The 17,052-nt window shown below is 37.3% G+C and overlaps 1 protein-coding gene across 11 annotated transcripts in view; it reads left to right on the top strand.

Moving 5' to 3' along the window:
• The window catches only part of ENAH (ENAH actin regulator), a 145,255-nt gene that overhangs the window by 72,655 nt on the left and 55,548 nt on the right, over positions 1-17,052 (top strand). For all 11 annotated transcript variants that reach the window (XM_044762828.2, XM_070501675.1, XM_044762829.2 and 8 more), the window contains exon 3: positions 4,956-5,133. In XM_044762828.2, the coding sequence (XP_044618763.1) occupies positions 4,956-5,133 (178 nt within the window). The remainder of the gene's footprint in view (positions 1-4,955; positions 5,134-17,052) is intronic.

Below are 17,052 nucleotides of genomic sequence, written 5' to 3'. Positions count from 1 at the left end.
GTAACATATTAAGATAAAGAAGTGGAAGCTATCAGGATTGAAAAGAAGAAACAGCTGACTTTGCTCACTGATGATATAATTGTCTACATAAAAAATCCCGAAAATATCTGCAGATAAAATATTAGAACTAACAAGGTTGTTCATCAGAGTTGCTGGATACAAGATCAGTATATAAAAATCAGTAGGAGTTTTGTATAACTAGCAATAAACAATTAGAAAATATAATTCTATGAAGATACTACTTAAAGTAACAAAAATGATAATATACCTAAGAATAAATCTAATAAATAATTGGTTTCCTCTCATTCCAGAGTACCTTGTTACACTTCTTAATGGATGTCAATCAGTTCTGAGTGGAAACATGTTATAATTTATTAAATCAAATCTAAACTTTGTGTAGAAAGAAAGCACTGTAGAGCCATTAAAAAAAACCTCACCATTTATTTGTAAAATTGAATATGTGCAAATTATATAAATATATATTAAAATATTTCATTTTTTTGCGTAACACTTAGCTGCTTATTATGTTCTGGGCACTGTGTTTAGGTTTTATGTATGTAATAAAATTCCCGACCTTGAAAGAAAGATACAGGAGAGAGTGTGGATGTTCAGAAGGTGGGGAAAGAAGTGCAGTAAATTGTTTCAGTAATGATAAATGTAAATCATAGCACACTGAGAGCAGAGATGAATTTGATCTGGGTCTTTAAGCACGAGTAGGAGTTCTCACAGTGTGGCTGATCTGAGAAAGGGGCAGATGGACCCCTTGTACAAAGGCCCACAATGTCCACCTGAAGTTTGCATTGTCCTTCAAGCAGAGGAAGCAGTTGGAGATGGATGGAGGCTAGCATGCCTGGTGGGGATGGAGGGAAGTAAGACTGAAAATAGTTTAGAGCAAGATGTTTGATTAGCATTGCTTTTCATCTTGCGGTCCAAATAAACTGTTAGGGGAGTGTTGGGAGAGATGGGAATGGCCACGGGCAGAGTCAAGACTTGAACTCAGGTCACAGACCTTGAATCCTGCATTTTCCAGGATGGGTAGTATCTGAAAAAAGGAACTAGGGATATTTAGTCTGCAAAATCATATCATCAGTCAGTTGACAAATGCAGGCCATTCATCAAAAATACAAAATTCAAAGTGACATTCAGTATTTAAAAAAAAAAACAGAAAGAATCATCAGTTTGTTGAGAAGATGGGGAAGAGGATCGTGGATGACTTCATAGACAAGGTAAGATATTGAACCAAGTCACAAGGAGGAGTAAATGTTTACTGCGTGATTTTCTGTGTTATGATTAGGCCAAAATGGATGGGCGTGTGGAGGATGGAGCAGCGCCTCTAATCTAGACTGAAGCTCATTGGGTCTGAAGTGCAGAATTTAGGATTATGAGGAAGTCCAAACCTGATGACATGCTTATGAAAATCCAGTTGTTAAAGCTGTAAAAGCTTTTAAAGTTTTTTGAGATTATTTACAGGATTGTCTATCCTTGAAAGTTAGAAATGAATGAAATAATTGATTCAAATTGTAAAATTCCTTATATTGGAAGTTTAAAATTCATTTAGCTTATTTCACGTAGCATAATGTCTTTAAGAGGTCGTCATAGTTTTAAAATAATTTCAAATTTGAGTGTTGCTGGGATGAGGTAATTTAGATAGAGCCTTTCTCTGAGAACTAAAACAATTGGATAAAATAATTAAAAAGAAAAAAATCTATTTCAAGGGCTCACATGACCGTGAAGAATTATGGGTCCATGATCTGAAACCAGAAAGAACCAGAGAAGTGAGCCCAGATTTGGACCTCTCTGCCTAGAGGCATGTGTCAGATTTGAAAGGGGGGGCTGAGGAGCTGAGCAAAGCTTTTGGCACTCATGGAGCTAATAGAACACAAATTAGAAGTTAAGCCCTTCTAATGAGGGGAGGGTTGTCTTGGTAATCCCCCAGGCCGTGATTTGAGACCCAGGAGCCCCAAACCCTGGGAAGAAGTTTGAGTCAGAATTAGACTGACCTTTGAAGGAACTGAAACCCAGCCTCTAATCATTCCAATCGCTTTTGGATTAAAGTGATGTGAGATTGTTAGTTTCCCTAGCTGCTTGCCAAAAGCAGATGTAAATCTTCTCTGGAAAAATATAACATCATTGTAGGCCTCAGAATTTCCATACAACTGTCCATGCACAGTGTCTGGCACTCAGTCAGAACAGCCAGCCATACGAGGCGACAGGAGGAACAGTGCTAGAACAGACCCTCTGGGAAGCCAGTTAATGGAATTATCAGAAATTGATTTTAAAAGAATGTACTTAATATACTCAAGGAAATAAAAGACAACATAGGGAATTTCAGCAGAGCTGGAAACTTGAAAAGAGAACCAAATGAAAATTTTAGAATTGAAAAATAACTGCTATTAACAGTAACAACTCAGTGACGGGTTTTACAACAGATTATAAAGAGCTGAAAAGAATTAGTAAACTGGAATATAGATCAGAAGAAAATATTCAGACTGACACTAAGCTAATCTGAGAGAGAAGAATATAGATACATAAAAAAAGCTTAAGAGACTTAGGGAATACAGTAAAAATAACTCATAATGTGTGTGTAATTAGAGTCCCAGAGGAGAGGAGAGATTGAGGCAGAAACAATAATGGAAGAGAGAATGAACAAAAATTTTCAGAAGTGATCGAAGAACCATAAACTTAGAAATGCTATAAACCTTAAGTGGGATAAACACAAAACCATATATAACCCCATCATATTAAGATTACTAAACTAAATACAAGTGGAAAAAAACTATTTTAAATAAGCTACAGTAAACTTTTAGCTGATTTCTCAATAGAAACAACAAAAGCTAGAAGCCAGTGGATTTCAGAGTACTGAAGGAAAATAATGACCACTTAAAATTCCATATCTAATAAAAGTATTCTTCAGAAATGAAGATGAAATAAAGACATTTCCTGACAAAGAAAAATGGAGAGAATCCATGACCAGGAGATCTGCATTGAAAGAAATGCTAAAGTGCGTTCTTTAAGATCAAAAATGGGCCCAACAGAAGTTTGGAGAAGGCAGAAGGAATAAAAAGCAACAGAAAGTGTAAATATAGAGTAAATCCTAAGTGATCGTCAACTGTATAAAACTACTAATGTGTTTTGTGGGGTTAAAAATACATGTAGAATTTTAAAACCTGGTAGAAATAGCATAGGAGTCCTGAGAGGGGCGTGGGAGACGGAGTGCTGTTGGAGAAAGCGTATGGTGAAGTTTTTGTGTTGAGGGAAAGGGAAAACTACTAGTTTTTATTTGCTTTTGATAAGTTTAAGATGCCTGTTGTCATCTCCAGGGCAACCACTGAAATAACAGTAAAAACGTATAATTCATGAAGTAATAGAGGGTGCAACAATAATAAACTCTAAAAGAAAGTATGATAGATTTAGACCCAAATGTATTTGCATTAAATGTAAAGGGACTGAGTACTCTGATTAAAAGTAGAGACTGCAGATTGGATGAATAACACAAAATTGATAATCTGATATAAAATTGTAGCCACACACTAAGGACTGAGCCTGGCCAGAGCACTGTAGGAGGATGTTTTCTGTGGCTCTCAAGACTTAGGATAAAGCAGCAATAATTAAGACACTGTGATGTTGGCTCAGAGATAAGCCTGTTGACCAGCAGAACAAAAGAGAGCCATTTAGACACTTGATTTATGAAAACGGTAAACCTGCAGCACAGTTAATAAATAGTGCTGATCAATTGGAGAACCATATTGAACCTTATTTCACACCGTAGGCATAAGTCGATTCCAGTTGGATGGGAGATGCAAATATGAAGGTTAAAACAATAAAGCTTCTCTAAAATAATATGGGATAATATTTTCATGACCTTGGGGTTGAGAAACATTTCTTAAACAGGTTACAAAAAGCATTAACTATTAAGGGAAAGATTGCTCATTTGGACTGAATAAAAGTTAAAAACTTCTGTTCATCAAAAGACACCCATTAAGAGAGTGAAAAGACAAGCCAAAGAACGGGAGAAGATGTTTGCAACCCAGATAACCAACAGTGGGATCATATCCAGAATGTATAAAGGACTCTTACAAATCAATAAAGAAAAAGATGGACAACTCAGTATTTGTAGTTGTGCAAGCTGTTGTATGCTGCTGTGGAAGTGAAAATTGACGGAACCAATTTGGAAAGCTACTTGGAGTTTTCCTTAAAAAAGTTAAACATATATATGGCTTGTGACAGTTCTGCTCCGGGGTAAATGCCCAACAGAAATGTGTGCTCACGTGTACCAAAAGACCTTTAGTATTTAGTGGGATGTTCATGACATCACTATTTTTAATAGCCTCAAACTGCAGATAATCCAAATGTCCATTAATGAGAGACTGGATAAACAAACATGATTTATACAACGGAATACCATAGAGCAATGCGAAAGAATAAACCACAATTACCTGCAGCAAATAGAGGACTGTAAACAATTTTGCAGGAAAGAAGGCAATTACAGTACATATTGTGTAACTCCATTTATGTAAAAACCAAAAACCTACAAAAGTAATCTGTGGTGTTAGAAGTGTGGCTAGTGCTTTTCCGGAGGTGGGAGGAGTTACGAAGGAGGTTCCTGATGTTAACGTCCTATTTCTTGAGCAGGTTTTGGCTACACAGGAATGTTCACTGAGATACATGCTTATGTTTTTCTGAGTTTATCGTACTTCAGTAAACATGTTAAAATATATTTAATGAGGGATATAGATTGATTTTGCTGATTTGCAGACCTTTGTAACCATCAGGCAGCTGAACTTCCATCTCATGGTTATTTCTACACCTGATTTTACCTTAGGTAACTGCTTTAACTATTTTTTGCCAAGGTTTGTCAGGAACATGTTTGAATGAATATGTCCAGTCAGGACTTGTTGACTTTGTTGGTTTTACCAGTTACTAGCTTGACTTTATGAAGAATTCCTGTCTTTTAGGTCGTGATAAACTGTGCCATTCCTAAAGGGTTGAAGTACAATCAGGCTACACAGACCTTCCACCAGTGGCGAGATGCTAGACAGGTGTATGGTCTCAACTTTGGCAGCAAAGAGGATGCCAATGTCTTCGCAAGTGCCATGATGCATGCCTTAGAGGTGTTGAATTCCCAGGAAACAGGTAAGGTGCCCGTGGTTTCCTTGTTTCCTTGACTTGGAGTGCCATGTATGTGTTAAAGCTAATCTTTTCTGACCAACTTTTAAATCATAGAAGTATTTTAAGTATTTCTTAAATTTCTATTGTTTTCTACAAAAATGTGAACTTCTGTTTGTTGATGATAAACATAGTCTAGAAGGGTCATCTTATGAGATTGATTAGTTAGTGATTTTTTAACCCTCTCATTTGAAGTTATTTAGGTAAAATGTTCATCGTGCTCTAGAACCTCAACTTGTTGCAAGGACGTGAGGCCCAGAGACTATGCAGTGGATAGAAATTATGCATATTTATTATCTCACTCTTTATGAAGAAACGCATTTTCTGAAACACCTTTTTTAAGCCAGTACCCAGCCCATGAACTGCAAGTAGCACTAGATTTCTTCATCCTAGTAGATAAAAATTTGATTCTAAAAGTTGTTGAAAGATTTTAGGAGTGCCCTCGGGTGGTACAAGCCATGAATTGCATGTCCTCTGACACTGCGTGGTGGTTAGAAAGACAGGTAGAAATAATTCACTTTTAAATTACTGTTTTACAAAACAGTCTGATGTGTATGTGTCAGAGATGAGCTCTGTTTTTGTTTTTGTTTAAAAACTAGGCAAAGAAATACACGGATGTGTGGCTATCTCTTTAGGGCGATAGATTTTATAACCAGAAAATAAATATTATATATAAGATAATATAAATATGATTACTCATTACTCTTGCCTTTGTTGTGTTTTTAGTAGTGACCTTGATACAAATGTGCTATAAACAAGTTTTATTTATGTATTTTAAGAGGAAGGACTTACATAGTGAGATTAAAATTTGCTATCTTGTTGAAGGTATGGAATTTTAAAACCTATTATAGATATGTTAAATTTTATTTATACTTTGCCTTGCTCTAAAAAGAATCGAAACATCTAGCCCATGTGTTAGTCTATTTCAAATATGAATTTGAGAGCAAGAAGACGTTTTGGCATCCAGAACTACATTATTACTCCTATAGATGGTTTATGTTAGATCTTCTTTTGAGGAAATTAATACCTCTATAAATAATTTGTGCATAGCTTTCATATCTTATCTATTTTGAGAAAGTAACCACTGGCGCTTCTCCTGGTTTGTCAGTAAGTCCAGAAAATAGCGAAGGAAGGTCTGCCTGTATGTACAGTCTTGTATGTAGGTCATCTTTCTGAGTCACTGTGTTTTCCTTGCAGGCACCCAGTATTTTATTGGCATTCTATTGTAGGTATAGAATTGTTGTGTCACCATCATTTTACCATAGGGAAGAAGCTAGGGTTTTGGTTCTTGATATCTTATTAAATAGATAACCATGTGATAGATAAGTAAAGGACCAAGTTTAGAGAGTGTGTGTATGACAGAAACATTTGGCTTCCCTATGTTTGGAACAAACTAGCATTATTTTTATTTCTAAACCTTCAGAAGAGTATCCATTGATGTTAGGAATGAAATGATACTAATTTAAAGTGATTAAAATTATTGTTCATCTGGCATCAATTTTTTTTAACCAAATGGAAAGGATTATTTTTTATCAGTGTGTAGTCATATAGTTTGCTTTCAAAATGCAAATGCTAATTAATGTTTTTTTCTCCTGATCTTGATCTTTTGAAATTAATGAGTCAATGTGGAGAGACTTAGTTACATTCTCTGTTGTAATTTCCACATTATAAAAAGTTTGGCAAATGGGAAACTCGCTCATCATCTCACTAGCTACTCAAGCATTTTGCTGAGGGGAAAAAATGATGATTTTTGAAACTTTATCCTCTTCTCTGTCACAGTCTTAGCTGAGGAAAGAGGAAGAATGGTGGAAGTTGGTCCATGCTAGCCATCTCCTTTATCATGGCCAAGTCATTGGCAAAGAAGCTTTTAGTTCTGTAGCTTTTTCATCAGAGAAAACAAGCATATAAAATGGTTGATGTTCTTTATAGTCTGATTTTTTTAGAAAATGACTTTTCATAAGTTACTGTAAACACTAATTTCTGATTTTTGATGGCAGTTATTAATCAGCTTAGAAGTGGCGGCGTAGGAGAATTTAGATGCCAAGAATCAGAAGTGTCCTTGGGAAAGGATATGATTCTTTCTAGAGATCTCCAAAGTAGGAAAGGTGTGTACCCCACCCCAATATTATTTAGTGGGTCCCCTCCCATCCACCTAAACAAACATACCCCATAATGTCGCCTCTCATCTTGAACATATCTTCCCCTTCCACAGCTGTTTGCCTGGGGTTCACAGCCAATTCCTTGTTAAAACCATCTATTGTCTTCCTGCCAAAACCAAGTTGAAAAAGCTTAACTTGCATGTTCCCCTCCCTAAACAAACAATGTACCCAATAAATCTCTGATCAGAAGTAAAAGAAACAAACATTCATAAAGGTAAAGCAACTATGGATGTTAGTCTTTCCTATTCTTAATGTTTTACCACATTTTAAAACCATTTTTTGTGTATTGAATACTTCCTATTTATCTTTTTGTTTATTAGATGTTGATACCAATATTATCCATTGAGTATTGGTTAAATCTTCTTAGTGATTTTCAGACTTTTTAAAGGTATGGACACTGTTCTTGTTCAAACAACATCTTTTTCAGAAGCTCAGTCCATAAACGGACAAAGAAATGGACTTTCTCTGATTAATGTAGGGGTCGAGAGCCCCCAGCCACTGAGGCCCCTATGTGGTTCTCCAGAGCAGGACTTGAAAATTACTAACCCATCTTTTTTGCTAAAACCAATAATCACACAATTCTCCTGTCTTGTCTCCCTTGCCCCCCAAGTCCTCTAAATCCTCAAACAAATTGTTTAAATTAAGAAAAAACAGCTTTCTTTGGGGCTAGTCATACTGACCTTTACAAGGTGCTCTGTGTGTGTTTAATATTTCCATTTGTTTTATGAAAAGGGTGGGTGGCAGGAATGTTTTCCTTTATTTTGTTTTTAACTTGGTGTGCAATTATCTAATATACTGGAAAGTACAGGAGGTGCTAAATACAGTGAGTTATATTTGGAATTTAAAAAGCACAAATCGCATGTTCTAGTATTTTTGAAAAAGAGTTGATTAGTGCTCTTCCTTTTATACTAAATGCTACAGTTTATCTGTTTCCTTTGTCTAATGGAAAGGGACTCAATTTTAAACAAGTACGTTCAAGGCACATTATCCAGACTGGTATTTTTGATTTCTGTATTATTTATCAAGTACATTTATAGCAATTCTGCAGATAGTATTTATAGATTATATAAAATATAAAGTCAATCCTTGTGATGATTGATAGTGTAGATTTACACAATCTGTTTCATTTTTGAAAAAAATTTCAGTCATTTGAAAATAGGAGATAACTTTTTAAATCTCTTTTTTAAAAATGAAAATCATATGCATACCAGTAAGATTTTGTTCTACTCAACCAAGATAAAAATATTTTACCGTTAACTAAGACAGCTTTTGCTAGATTTTCTTTTATATCTTTTGAAAATGAGAACATAGTCAAGGATTCCTCATGTTTGAAATTTTCTTTAGATTTTATGGATAAATATTTATAAATATTTAGATCCCATACATTTTTTTCCTTAGATAATTTGGCCTGATATACTTTCCAATATGAGCATTTGCATGAATTTTATCTCAGCATTTTTTAATCTTTTTGAGATGTTTTAGAATTAATTGGATTTTTAAAAAAATCTCAAAAAGTTTCTAGAAATATTTTATGTTCACAGTGCCACTTTTATTTTTCAATTTTCTAGATTGCCAGTATTCATGGGAACAATGTTAAGGGGGTATCACAAAAACCATCAAACATGTTTTCGGCACAGGTGCTATGCTAGGCACTGGAGATAATACGAACATGAAAAGGCCCATCCCTTGCCTTCCAGGACATCACAACTGGGCCTGAGCTACTAGAAACAAGGTCAGCAAAATTAGAATGGTTCGTGAATGAAGTATGCAGAAGGACCTTTGGAATACCAAGGAAAATTCTAGGGTCAAGGAAAGCTTTGAAGAAAAGATGGTGCTTGAGCTATGTATGTTCTGAAGAATGAGTAGACCTCATCATGATAGAACATTCTAGGGACGCTTGGAGGCATGAAAGCATGGAGCAATTGGGAAACAGCTGATAGGCAGTGTTGTGGCTTGGGCATGAGAATTTATGTGCGGGGGAGGGAAGTCACAAGAGCTAAGAGTGGAAAGGTTGGGAAGGGCCTTGCGTTCCTGCTGAGGAGCGTGCATATTGTGATGCAAGCAGTGGCACAGTCATTGAAGGGAGCTAAGAAATATTTGATGTAATTAGGTTTGTGCTTTAGGACACACGTGATGGATTGGTAAGCACGTGGTTACAAGCACGGAGATCAGTGTAGGATGCTGTTGTGATTTCGGTGAGAAAGACGAGGCCTGAAATGATACAGTAGAAAGAGGAAAGGAGTACAGTGAAGAGGAGGTGACAAACTTTTATTTGATGCCTGCTGTACCTGCCAAGGCATTGTTTAGGCCTTCTCCTTATGTCCTCATTTAGTCCATAAAGCAGTTCTGAAGCAGGAATCGTGATCTGTTTATTGGGTACCGGCTGTGTGCCAGATCCTAACTGGGCGCATATGTTACTGATAATCTTTATACAACCCTGCAGAGTTGGTGGTATTATCCTTGTTTTAAAGAGGAGATTGGCTTACAGAGGGTCACTGGACTGGCCTGAGGCCCACACCTAGACAGTGGCCTAAGTGGGATTTGTATCCAGATCTAGTTTTAGAATTCAGCCTCTTTCCTGTGTAATAGACAGTGAGGTGTAGTAGACAGGCCCTGGTGTTATAACATGATTGCCAGATGTGTCAGTTTGGGTCACTGGGAAGATGGTACTGTTAGCCAGAGGTGGAGAGTAAGAGAATTGGACAGTGGATAACAAATCTGATTCTGAACATAATGCATTTGGGGTACTTTATTAATGCTTTCTTAAAATTAGATAAAATTGGACCTGGAAAGGATCCCAAAGGTAGTCTTGGACAGTGTTTTTCACTTTTAGATTTCCTACATCAACTAACCTGATTGGAGGAGTAATGTTTTGAAACCGATAATGCATGAGCTGCTCGTCGGGCTTACAGGAGTGACAGGTTTGGGGGTTGGGTGGTGGGACATTCTTTCGTGGGTGCTGTCACGTGCTTCTTCACTCTCATCGATACTCTTCCACAGTCTTCCCCATTCATGGACTCACCATCTTCACAGTAATGTGAGCTTAATCTGTCGGTACTATCGCTCCCAGTTTCCAATTAGGAAGATTGACGTGGAGAGATGGGACTTCGCTGAAGTCGTATGTACGTAGAAAGGGAGGCACAGCTGGGACTGGGTCTTGTGACCTTTAGGCCATTTTTATTACATTTCTCTGTTTCTTAATTCAAGATCTTCAACGCATATTTTAAAAGGCTTTTGAGAGAAGTCACTTTAGGGTGAGAAGGTAGGAAAGAGAAGAACTTTCATTTTCTTTTTGTTTTATGTTTTTTAGTAAAATTTTAAGGTCTTTTATTGTGATTTAGCGGAAAGAACTTATACTTGGAATCAGAAGACTCCAGTCTTCTCTCCCCCTCTGGTGACAGGTTGCCTTCTCTAAAGCTGTTTCCTTACGTATAAAATGTGGCTCATGAGGATACCTATGTTAGGATAGCATTATGGGAATTAAATGAGATAGGGACATCAGTCTTATTAAACTATAAAATGTTATTTTTGAATGCCAGTATTTTAAAATACATAAAAAATTCTACTGTGTGGATTAATTTACTTAGAGAAAAAGTAGTAGAGAGACTTTCAAATTTTCTCCAACCTGTTTTTTGTCTTTACTGCCCATTAAAGAAGTATCTTATTATATTTTTTCCCCAAGGAAATTAGTTACTTCATTTATCATTTGAGTGCATCTGTATGCAAGGGGAAATTAGTCTCAAATCTTGTCCTCAAGGATTCTTCTGCTCTTGAAGGGGAGCTAAGACACAACCATAATCCAAAAGACAAAGTCATACTGGAGGTACAGAGAAAATCCTATATGGTTACAAGAAGAGGAATGAGATTTGTTTTCATTGGAGCAATTGGGGGAAGCATTGGTGAGGAGATGGCTTTTTGAGCTGATTTGGAAAGGTGGATAAAATGTAGGCATGGAGAGATGAGGGGGAAAGGCCTGTAAGGCCTGGGAAATAGCATCAGGGTGCAGAAGTGGGAAGCATGAGATCTGTTTGCAGAGCAGGGAGTTACGTGATTGGCCTTGTGGGAATAAAGTCAGAGAGGTAAGTCTGATCAGGAAGGGCCTTTGAGAGCTATGGCTGATAGCGGTTTCGTGTAAGGTTTTGAGCAAGTGGCATAATGTCAACAAAACTGTACTCGAGAAAGCTAGCAGCGGTTTGAAAAGGAGCCACTGGAGGCTGTGGTTCAAGCATTGATTGCTGAGTGGAGGCAGAAGTAGAGTAGAGAAGAAAATTCAAATAGGAGAGAGATTACAGTGGTAGAATCAGGTGAGTTTAAACAGGAAACCATGATTGAATTGGTTGTACTTCATCCCTTTAGGTAACTTTTTTCATTAAAAAAGAATTCTGGCTACCCATTTTCACATGACAACAGTAGAGATCTCTGGGACGGTATCATATTTGTTTGTAGATGATGTGGTACCTAAAATTATTTCTGCTATTTGAAGAAAATCAGTAGTTTGGGTGAAAGGTGAAAAATGAAAATATAGTTCAGCATCTTTGAATTCCTGCTGTGAACCTGAGTCCAGGTTTTAGTAAGAAAGGTACATAGATACAAGTTTGTTTTTAAAGAACTCACAGTAAGGCAGAAGAAACTTCATTAGTTTCTTAATTAGACAAAGTGAAATTAGAGTGTGAATATGTTAAGCCCCCAGCTTAGTAATTTATTAACAGAGTTGGCGTACAGGAGATGTACCAGCGTCCTTTTCCTGGGAGGTAATTCTGCTTGGATTAGAGCAGCGGTTTTCGGCTTGGTGCCTGAAAACCACGGAAGTGGTTCTGAGATCATTCTCAGTGTTTCGGAAAGCTGAGTCAACAGTGTCCGTGCGTTCTGTGATAGCATTGGTTATACCTCCTAACTCTGATATTAAGCTGCTTTGTTTGGGGCTAAAATTCACCAGCTCTTTGTAGAGATACTTAGCTGAAACCAGTCACAAGTTCTAATCAACTGTTGTTGACCTTTTTGGCATTTTTGGATCTTGTGATTGTGCCAGTGACTGATAAGAAAAGTTTAGATAGTCTCCGTGCCTGAATTGAAAATGGCCAATTATGTATCTTTGATTACTTGTGAAAGAACAAAGAGTAATGATAAATAGTTTCTTTGGACAGGCTCACTCTGGATATTGAGTCCAAGGAAGTTGGTTAAAATAATAAAAGGGTTGGAAAGGTTGGGAGCTGCTGGATTAGGCTTCTTGTTCGCACGCCCTACCCACTCACAGCCTGAATTTTCAGCCACTCTCTGCGCCTTTCTCAACCAGGGTTCCATGAGGGAATTCAGCTCTATGGAAAGTGCTTTGGGTGACTGTCTTTTTGGGCACATTCTTTACCTACCCTGGATGCATTAGGGCCAGAATCTCTTGGAAGACCGCTTCTCTTCTGTTCTTTCCCTTGGCCTCTCTCTATATATACCTCTGTTTTCACCTGCGAGAAGTACCTTGAAGTTCTGGGCTGGACTCGGGACCAGAAAATGACCATGGATTAATGGAAGTGAGAATTACTTAGCGATCAGCTTTCTCATTTGTTCAGTACAGCTTTACCTGCTAATATTTCTATTGATCAGTACTTGAAATTATTCTGTATCTAATTCTTAGTCACTGAGGAAAGTTTGAATGAATGTTTAACGTAGCTGCTACTCTTAGTTTGCAGACCTCCTCGTCATTAGAGGGATTAATGCCTGGATTACTGTCTGCTTGAGTGTTCTCCATATTCTCATTTTCTTTTGGGCTGAACCGGATGCAGAATCAGAAATCTCGAGTTTAAAACGCTAACTCACGGATTCAGGAAGTATGCTCTAAGCCCCCATGAGGATCCTCTTCCAGACCCTCTGAGGGGGTCTGAAAGCACCCCCTGTTCTCCATTATACTTAACCAGAGCAGCATCCTGAAGGCAAGAGCGAATGAAACAGTCCACCTGTCTTCTGTTAAGCCGGACATTCAAGAGATTTGTAAAAATCTAAAACCATCATTCTAATCACTAATGTTTTTTATTTGGAAAATAATTTTTTTGTTTTGGAAAATTATAATTTTTCATAAAAATGTTATTTATGTTAACATGTAACAGCTTTTTAATTATCTTTTAAATGAATGACTAAAAATTCAACGTGAAAAAATGTGGTTATTTAATACAGTAAATAATGATAGATACAATGCACATAAACAAAAGCTCTTCAGGGTCTTGAGTAATTTTATTTGAGAGTATGAGGGGATCCCATGCCAACAAGCTTTGAGAAATCCTGCCCTGACTTATCAGGGAGAGCTGTTGACTGAGAACAGAATTTTTAATGTCTTTTTATCTTTTCCAGACGGCCTAGCAAAGAAATCTTGTCTGTTGTCTGTTGGATCCGATTGTCTATTGGATGAGAATTTATTATTCCCTATTTCCTCTCTCTTCACTGTAAGCCTGGCTTTGCCTATAACAGAGAAACCTTTCTTCCTATCGTAATGATTTCCTCTCTTCCTGCTTTTCATCTTCTTTCCTCCCCTGTGAAGAAGCCTTCATGGAGGGCTGGGCATTTAAAAGTGGGGATTTGTCTAATTCCCATCATCATCATCTGTCAATGAAAGGGAAAATGGAGGTCTGGTGGTCTTTTTTTGTGCTTAATCTCTAAACACTGCCCGGTGATTAGATTTGTAACCATCATCTGTCCAGCAGCAGCAGTAACCAGTGTTGCTGTTTCTATCTCTGCTTCCTAAAAATTCAGGTTCTTCTGGTTTCTAGTTACTTGGTACATTTGTGGCTTCTCTGTGTGTGATTTTTCACAATTGTGTTACAATATAGGAATTATCATATATTCAAATACCATGTGAGTGATATATTCACGTAATATGTGAATTCTTATTTATAATAAAATAACTTTAAAATGTTTACTTCTGTGGGTTTTAAGTTCCTGATCTCTAGCTGTGTGGGAAAGCAGCTTTAGCTGGACGCAGCTCCGGTGTGATACTCCGTTTTTCATGAGCATGGCTTTAGTCTTAACGTTGTGGGACTTAGGATATCTTGTCCTGCTCCAAAGTGGGAATGATTAAGTGGCTAAAAGAGGCAGATAGGATTTTTGTGATAAATCTGCATTTTATAACCTTAGAGAAAGCTGTTTTAGCCTGGAGTTTGCTGTCAGACAGACGCTGTGTTCTGTGTGCCTCTTGTTCCTGTTCTCTGCTTCTCTGGCAGGTGGCCATCTTAGAGTGTGTTGTCTGGTGCGCATCTGTCTGTGACTTCAGTTCTCTTCAGGCTTATTTTACAGTAAAGCTTGGAATTTAATTAATGGTGCTGTACGATCCCAGGAAGGATGTCATCTACTGTTATTTGCATGTTTTCCTGCATGAGAATAGTAATTTGAATACAGTTACTTTACTTGTGTTCCTGAATTTAATCCTGCGTGAGAATAGTAATTTGAATACAGTTACTTTACTTGTGTTCCTGAATTTTAATCATACTTGTTGCCCACAAATTGGAGAAGCATTTTCCCACAATAACTCGGATACTTTTTTTGTAGGATTTTTTCATCTTTAAACAAGGATGCAGGGGAGAGGGAGAAGCTTGAATAGAGCAGATTCTATCTTGTGGTCTATTGATGATAAGAAATGGATTGCAGGAACCCCTTCTGTTCTGGTGAGCAATCACAGCACATGGTGGTGACCAGACCTGCACCTCAGTGTTGGCAGCTTACTTCTGGGCGTGCTTTCATCGGTCTGTCATGTGGTGGTGTCTCATTGGGGTGTCCATGTTTTTATTCAGCAAACAGCATGTGCACGTTGGTGCAATGCCTCTGAGTTAAGGTTGGGTATTCCTGCTTTTATGATCTAGGCAAGGTAGAAGAATTCTTAATCAGTCTTTTGAAGATGGTGTTAAATAGTGGTACCTTTGAAATCAGTATTTTATATAAAGAATTTTGTAACATTGTTTCATTAATCCATAAAACATTTCTAAGAGGTAAATGATCTCATAATCTAAAAGAAGACAAGCCACGGTGAACGGAATTATTTGTACGCCTAATAAGGGACTGTGTTACATGCTATGAGAGAAACAAAAATGCATAATTCAAAATTATTGACCTTAGGGGCGTGTTAATTGTGTAGAGAGGATAAGACATGGTCAGAAATACCAGCAAGGCAGTATAAGTACCATGAATGGTACAGAGTGGTAATTAGGAAGTAGCATAAATAAATATGGCACGCTACTCATGTAAAGATGCCAAAAGCAATTTTTATAAGGTAGACCTGCTATTTCTATGGGTTTTTGCAATTTCTGAGATGATTCATACCAGAAAACAAATGACTTCTGTTTTCTGGAAATTTGCAGGGATATTTATTAAGGAGTTTTCTTTGCAAATACTGTCCTCATCTTTACTGTGGTAATACTATGATAAATACAAAGGGTTACTTTTCTCATTCAGATTTAGAGTCACTGGTTCTCATGGACTTAAAATTTTCTTTAAGCATTAGAGTTATACATTCCCAATTTTAAGATATTGACTGGATGAGTGACATTAATTCTGGGAAAATGAGTCTCGTCTGTTCTGCAGATAATACTTGGGATCGACCTTACATTAATAGGAGATAGGGTGGATTTTTGCATACCTACTGTTCTGTGTACCAAAGAATCTTGCAGTGGCTTCCCAGTGCTCTTAGAATAAAGTGTAGGCTCCTTAACCTGACTCTCGATTCCTTCATGAGCTGGCCCCCTCTGACTCTGCATTAAGCAAGCACACTCTGCTGCAGCCAGATCCTTGTACTTTCTGTGCCTTCTTTCACCACTATTGGACTTATTTTTTTCAAAATGATTTAAACTGTTAATTTCTGAACTGCATGAATAAATTTGGCAGAACCTAAGTTAGTGACAATGCTAATATAGTGACACCTCTAACAGATTTTATCTGCATATAGAGATCAAATTATTCAAAGTGTCTCTTTCTCTTTCTGCCAAAAGACATTACATCTATTTTTTAGTGTAGCCTACAGTCTTATTAATCTGGATTAAGATACAATATGTAAACAGCTCTCAAGTATATTTAATGCAATAATAGTAATTTATGGTATTTACATGAATAGATGTTTAAGTCTCTAGAATTTTGTTCTTAGGAAGTTTCAAAGGGATACTATTGTTTTGGGAAATCAGCTTGAATTATATCTTCTCTCTCTTAAGAGGTACTTTTGCCTCAGTTTGGATAGTAACAGTTTTATTTTCAAGTATCACATCCCAGACAAGAACTAGGATTTCAGGATTCTGTGATATTTCCACATTCTCAATTAGCCCACCAATTATTTCTCTGCCAAAATCTACCCTTTCATCTTTAAGGTGTGAACTTGGACAGGTGTTATTTAAATCTTCCCACCAGTGTTTCTTCCATTTCATCTTCCTGTAAATAGTGATGATATGGTCCCCGTGGCTGGCTTGTAGTCTTGACTCGCTCAAAAACAAGTTCAGCATAAGACTGTTGCCAGAGGAGTTGCAGCCAGATTGCCTTTCTAAAGAACACCCCTGGTTTCTAAAGTCCCCTCCCTTTATCGTGGCTCTTGTACTGCCTTGTGATGGTTCTTGGTCATGAAGCTTGGGGAAGGAACTTGTCTTCACCTGAATTTCTTCACTCTGGGAAGTGGCTAAGAACCAGCCCTCTTCCTTGCTTTTTAAAGAGGTAATTTTTCCTGGAAGCTTGTGGGATCCCAACCTTACAGTCCATTAAAAACTCCAGATAT

This window comes from Equus asinus, chromosome 30, assembly GCF_041296235.1.
Source record: "Equus asinus isolate D_3611 breed Donkey chromosome 30, EquAss-T2T_v2, whole genome shotgun sequence".
In the NCBI taxonomy this organism is placed as follows: Eukaryota; Metazoa; Chordata; class Mammalia; order Perissodactyla; family Equidae; genus Equus; species Equus asinus.
This window is presented reverse-complemented; position numbering and strand designations above follow the sequence as displayed.